At 39.1% G+C, this 6,000-nt stretch overlaps 1 protein-coding gene across 5 annotated transcripts in view; it reads right to left on the bottom strand.

Moving 5' to 3' along the window:
* Positions 1-1,205: 1,205 nt before the first annotated feature.
* The window catches only part of LOC131257658 (uncharacterized), a 44,421-nt gene continuing 39,626 nt past the window's right edge, over positions 1,206-6,000 (bottom strand). For 4 of the 5 annotated variants that reach the window (XM_058258454.1, XM_058258437.1, XM_058258472.1 and 1 more), the window contains 4 exons: positions 5,299-5,389; positions 5,090-5,157; positions 1,630-1,667; positions 1,206-1,536 (listed from right to left, as the gene is read on the bottom strand). In XM_058258454.1, the coding sequence (XP_058114437.1) occupies positions 1,359-1,536; positions 1,630-1,667; positions 5,090-5,157; positions 5,299-5,389 (375 nt within the window). In that variant the 3' untranslated portion in view covers positions 1,206-1,358. The remainder of the gene's footprint in view (positions 1,537-1,629; positions 1,668-5,089; positions 5,158-5,298; positions 5,390-6,000) is intronic. The other variant, XM_058258462.1, reaches the window with a different exon arrangement.

Below are 6,000 nucleotides of genomic sequence, written 5' to 3'. Positions count from 1 at the left end.
CAAAAGTTGGTCCTGGGGTGCTGCATCACATGGACCGTTCAGATTTTGCACCCATGACACGTGCCGCTCACTTAAGAAGGTGACCAGGACTCTCTCCATCAGATAGAGAGGAACTCACCTGCTTACGCAAGCAACCGTGAGCACGTTTGCACATGCGTCATGGGCATGGACCCGTGAGCACCTTTGCACACTTGTCATGGGCATGGAATATGAACGGTCCACATGATGTGGCACCCCTTGAAACCTGCCCGATACAAAACTTTGGTGGGCCATAGCAAAAGAAAACAATTTCTTCCCTTAATTTGCATTTCTTTTTACTATGGCCCACTAGAGTTTAGATCGGGCTAAAAATTGGGCCCATAAAATTTCAAGGGTGCCGCATCACATGGACCGATCATATTATGTGCCTATGACAAATGTGTACTCACGGGTGCTCATTTAAGGTGCGTAGGTGGGCATTCCTCTCTCTCTCTCATATAGAGAGGAAGGAATGCTCACTCACGAGAACTTTTTGAAAACTCATCTACTGCGACATGAGTGCAAGATCTAAACCATCCATGTGATGTAGCATCCCATGAAACCCCTAAAGCCCAACTTTTACCCTGATCCAATACCTAAGCTTTCCAGGGGCAACTCTGGGAGGATCAGATACCATAAATGATTCTTTCCTAGTTGATTGTGTAAACTTTTATGGCTGCGTATTGGAGTCCTATGCTAACAATGCCCATTTAATCCGGATATCTGTAAATAAAGATCCCTGGAAGTAGCATCCACCAGGTGTGTATCAGAGCTAACCAATAAATTAACTGGGACCACTGTGCACATTCCATGGCCGGAAAATCAGGCCAGTTTGATCATCAGGTGGGAGACAAATGAGCATTGAAGAAGGGCTCTTAATCCGTTTTAAACAATCCATGTTTCATGTGCAAATGCGTCCAACCTAATGACTTGCCTAGCTATATTTGGGCCCTGGTACGTTCACGGTCAGACAACCTGATGAATGGCACATGTGGCAACATCAGGATTCGGCAAACCATGGTCAAAGGTAGCCTTCTCATTTATCATCCATGAAAAATAAGACCACGGCTTTGGAAATCTATGCAAGTCCCAAAACAATTCAATCATTTTGATTTTTGAGTATCAGGCGATTTTCCAATAGAGCGTGGTGGTTCACTTACGAGAATCCAAGCAAAAGGCCAACAATATCACTAGTAAAACTGTTAATCTGCAACGAAACAGCGATTATAATTTACAGAGCATGTTCTTCTAATAAGTAGGACGATCATACATCATCTAAGAACAAGAATTGAACATCTTGGATTAGTCCACAACAACAGGAAAAACAAAAATTATTCAATTTATATCTCTTCTGGAAAGGGAATTGAAGCACAGCAATGGTAATATCCATTGTCATCAAAAACAAACCTCTGCGACAGGTGGGCCTCATGTATGAGATATTCGCCCCATTCTTCGGACCCATGTTGCTTAAAAATGCCCCGAGCATCGAATGAATCATATCTTCTCGTCATCTTCTTCCTGAAAGGTTTCATTTCAAATATTTAAGTGAATTAGGAAAATGTAATGGGTATCATTGCAAAGAGTTATGTCAAAAGCAGTAAATACACTAACCCTTTTCTGTGCCTTGCATTCATCAGGGTGGCATGAAGCTGCAATTGAAGGAAAGAAACAAATCATTATGTTAAGTCCTGATGAATTGTTTCTCAGGACTCTTTTAAGGCTTTAAAATCACTAACAACAAATCCATTTATAAATTGGAGCCTAGAGAATGACATACAGAAATAAATACATTGCGGATTTGAGCTTTGCTAGGCCCACATGCATGTGCAATAAAGCTCATGTACACACCAAACATTTGCCTGCATGGCACAATAGGTCCGAGATCCAAGACATCTATCAGAATGGAAATTGGAACCACTATATTGATGCCCCAGCCCAAGAATCAGGTTAATCCACTGGTCAGGTGGGCCACGGTTTGCAAAACAAGTGTACGGATCTAAAAAACTTGGCTCAAGTTTTCGAATCTGTCTACCTGTTTCCAATATTGGTCCACATGTGTGGTGTGTACATGACCTTTATCACACGTGTGCTTAGCAAAACTCTGCAGACATAAATGAGAGATAAGAGTGCCCATAATAATGTATCTTCTGTCCAAAACACCATGTTGAAAATTCCAAACAAAAACAGTTTGTTGGGCATCATCTTCTGAAGCTCCACTATCTTGAATCACTTGCGGAAATCCAATGTTTTCAAGCACTCCGGATAATACCATCTTCATCTATTAACTGCCTCCAAAGAAAACAAGTCTTCTTCTTTTTTCTTTTTTCTTTTTTTTTTTCTCTTTTTTTCTTTTTTTTTTTTGAAAGATAAAAGAAGTCTTATTTTGGGCTGTGATTTCTTTAATTCTCTAGCAGAATCCTTGAGCAGTAGAAGCAAGCAAGCATACACGGATCTGAGTCGTCTGAGGAGGCAACCATGAAAAGTTGCCACTCAGGTCTTCAAGCCCCATATGGTTGTCAGAACTCCAAATCAAGGGTTATCGTCTACATTAACTAATGCATTTTGTCCGCTTAGGAATTCAAGTACTATGAAGTTTTCTCTGAGTTGAAGTCATCATACAACTCATCGAGAATCAGTGCTTGAAAAAATATTAATGAGTTCTATCTGATGAAGCTGCTTCCATAAAAGCATTTGATGCATTCTTGAAAGAGCACAGCTTTAAGAGAAAAATCACTCACATGCATGTTCTCATTTTGGAAGCATGTCAGTGCATTGTCCTGTCTGAAAGCATGCTTTTGTTTAAACTTCCCAACATGTGTCACCTGGTGCTCTGTCTGCTTTTATAAAAGCTAAGACTCATTGTTTGAACGATAAGTTCTGAATAGATGACCCTGACATGCTTTCTGTAAAGGTGACTTCATTTCATTGTCTGTCTGAAAGCATTTCAGTCAGGAAGAATTATTGGATCCTCAAACTGAGGATATGTGCAGTATACTCAGGTCAGACCCACAATTCAGTAATCCAATCATTGGTCTGTTGGCCCCACTACGGATGGATGTTTTCCCAAAAACTCCCCTCAATAAGACAGTCCCAACCCCATTTTAGCATCAAAAGCCGTTGCTCATTTTCCAGAGTGTCAGCTTGAGTTGTGAGGGTTTGTTATTTGGCTTCTTTGTAGATATGTACATTTAGGCTGTGGCCTTGTTAATAAAAATTTTCCAATGTTCAGAAAAACAGAAAAAAAGACAGTCCCAACCCTCCAGTTTGTTGCATTTATCCGTTACGATATGTCCGTAAAGTCCGATACGTATAGGTAACGGCCATGACTATTACGCGATACCGGGGTGAAACGGGGCAGTTGATTTTTTGGGACCATATCGGCCGTTACGGGGCATAACGACCGTTACCCCCATAACAGTAAAAAAATAGCCACTTTTTTTTTTCTATTTAAATCTCTCCTAGATAATTTTACAATAGATTTCAACCACACTTACTATAGTTTTTAATATTAAAATCGTAGATTGAAGTGATTTGAGCGAATATAAGCTCCGATGGCATTTTTTCTTTTTCTTTTTTTCAAAAAACTGAAATAGTATCATTTATGCAATTTTTCTTATTTCTAGTTTTAATGCTTTATTGTGATGTGTAAACATTAGATACATATAATCATGTTCACAAATTCACTAGACAGCCCGATACAACACTCTCACCAAAGAGTGAACCGTTACACTACCATGAATATGTTCAAAACAAAAAATGAATGCATATTTGGAATATTTATATTATTCCTAAATATTTTTTCAGAATTTTTCGGGCAAAAGAAAATTTTCAACCGCTATGGTGGTCGTAACAGTCGTTACACCCCCGTATAGGCCGTTACAGCCGATACCCATATCGGTAATGGTGGTGACCGTTAAGGCCACCGTTACTGATATGGAATACCTTGCTGTAAATTGACGGTCAACAAGAAGAATAAAAATGAGCATCTGTCTGTACTAATAAATATGGATCACTATCCATATTGCATTTGTATAAAAATGAGTACCAGCTTCAGACATTAACTATATGTCGGGAACCAGATTTGAACTGGTCACACAAGGATTTTCAGTCCTTTGCTCTACCAGTTAGCTATCATAGCCATACCCGATGCAATACATCAAAGTCCATGTTCAGATGAAGAAAGACCAAGTACAAACTGAAAAGCTGAGTATATTGTGCAGTTCCTACGGTCTAGCATCATACAATTCCTCTGTGAGACGGATACTCGGATAAGGCATCCCCCTTCTACGTGACTTAAAATCCAGATCCACTAGGATTTTATACCCCACATTTGTTCACCAATTAGGAACAAACTCAACTGATATTGTTATGGAAATATCTCATGATTATACTTTTGAAGCAGTAATCAACCGTTGTCATATCCATATATAGAGAATTTTGATTTGAGGAACCAACAAAACCTGATTCTTGGCATAATTGATACCATACGGATAATCAGGTAACATGGGTGTTAAGGGGGAAAACTGAATAAAAGGAAGGCATTTTGACATATAAACCGTATGTTTTGGTCAATTGCCATAAAAACCCCTCGTTGCTATTCCCAAATAAGCCCCAGTGTTCACGCCCTTCGTTCAAAAGGCCCCTCCAGTCAATCTGCCATAAAAACCTCATATGAAACATTTACTGTTTATATTGACCAAAATGCCAATTACGCTTTCTTGAGATCCAACCTGTTCATAAGGTTATTCTCACTTGGATGAAGGGAAAACACAAAAGATCAGCCTGATCCAAACTTCTATGGCACCTGAGAAGGTTCAATGGCATCCAATCACCACTATTTCTTGTTGTGTGGCCCACTTGAGTTTTAAATCTGCCTGATTCTTGGGTTTCTGTCCTAACATTTGCTGGTGCAAAGGATGGACAGAGTAGATGTCATGCAGACAACATGGTGGGCCATGTCATTTCCATGCTTTGGAAATAGTAACAAGGGAGGGGTTTTTATGGCAATGGATCAAAAGATCAGCATTCACATATCCAAATCCCTAAAAAGGAAAATGTCATAGTAGTTTACCTTTAACTTTTGGTGAGCATCCTTTTCGAGAACAAGGCCAGCTTCAATGTACGCATCAATAATGACTTCTGTAGTAGTTGAAGAAAGTCAAAGAAATAACATGCAGAACAATAAGTGCATTAGATTTTACAATCACTGAATATTCTTCAATGTGACTGTGTCAAGCAGTAAACTCTGGAACTTTTAAATTATGAAAATTGTTTGGATACGACATGCACGTAACAAGCGGTCCTCGCCACCAATTTCTTCAACTGGAGCATATAGAACACGGGCCTTCGCAAGTGAGCCTCTCATGCACTCCTGCAATAGTGAAGAGCATTTTTTCCTTGATACGTGTTCTGAATAGTAAACTAGAATCAGAAAGTAATAGTTCCTTCATAGAGATATCATTACCACTCTTCATAGAAAACGTGTCAACAAGGGCAAGAATAATACTCATTAAAAAGCTAAGATATCCATAAAAGACTAATTATGTAGCTTTCCTTTTCTCTCTGTAAATACGATCTATTCATAGCTTAAGAAATGAAGTTTGGACAACCGAAAAAAGAATGCAAAAAAACCAATGAATCCAGGCGAATCACATCAATCATCCAAGCTCTAAGTTAGAAAGAGGAGCTACCAACCCAAGTTAAGACAAGCATATTACATCTAACGACTTCACACCTCTAATCATTGAAGAAACTGATGTATTATGAATTATTTTGGTGGGAAGCAAGGCGATGGTATATAATACACAGCCATTGATCAAGGGTGTACAAATCAGACAGCTGCACAGACGTTTCCAGACTCTCCTAAGAAATGACTAAGATAAACTAATTCATCACAGGACAAACCAATTCGCTATGGAGAGTCAATTGCCTTGGAGTTACCATTCCAAAAAAAAGGGGGCATTTGCATTGCATTAATCACAT

Source organism: Magnolia sinica, chromosome 1 (assembly GCF_029962835.1).
Source record: "Magnolia sinica isolate HGM2019 chromosome 1, MsV1, whole genome shotgun sequence".
Classification (NCBI taxonomy): Eukaryota; Viridiplantae; Streptophyta; class Magnoliopsida; order Magnoliales; family Magnoliaceae; genus Magnolia; species Magnolia sinica.
This window is presented reverse-complemented; position numbering and strand designations above follow the sequence as displayed.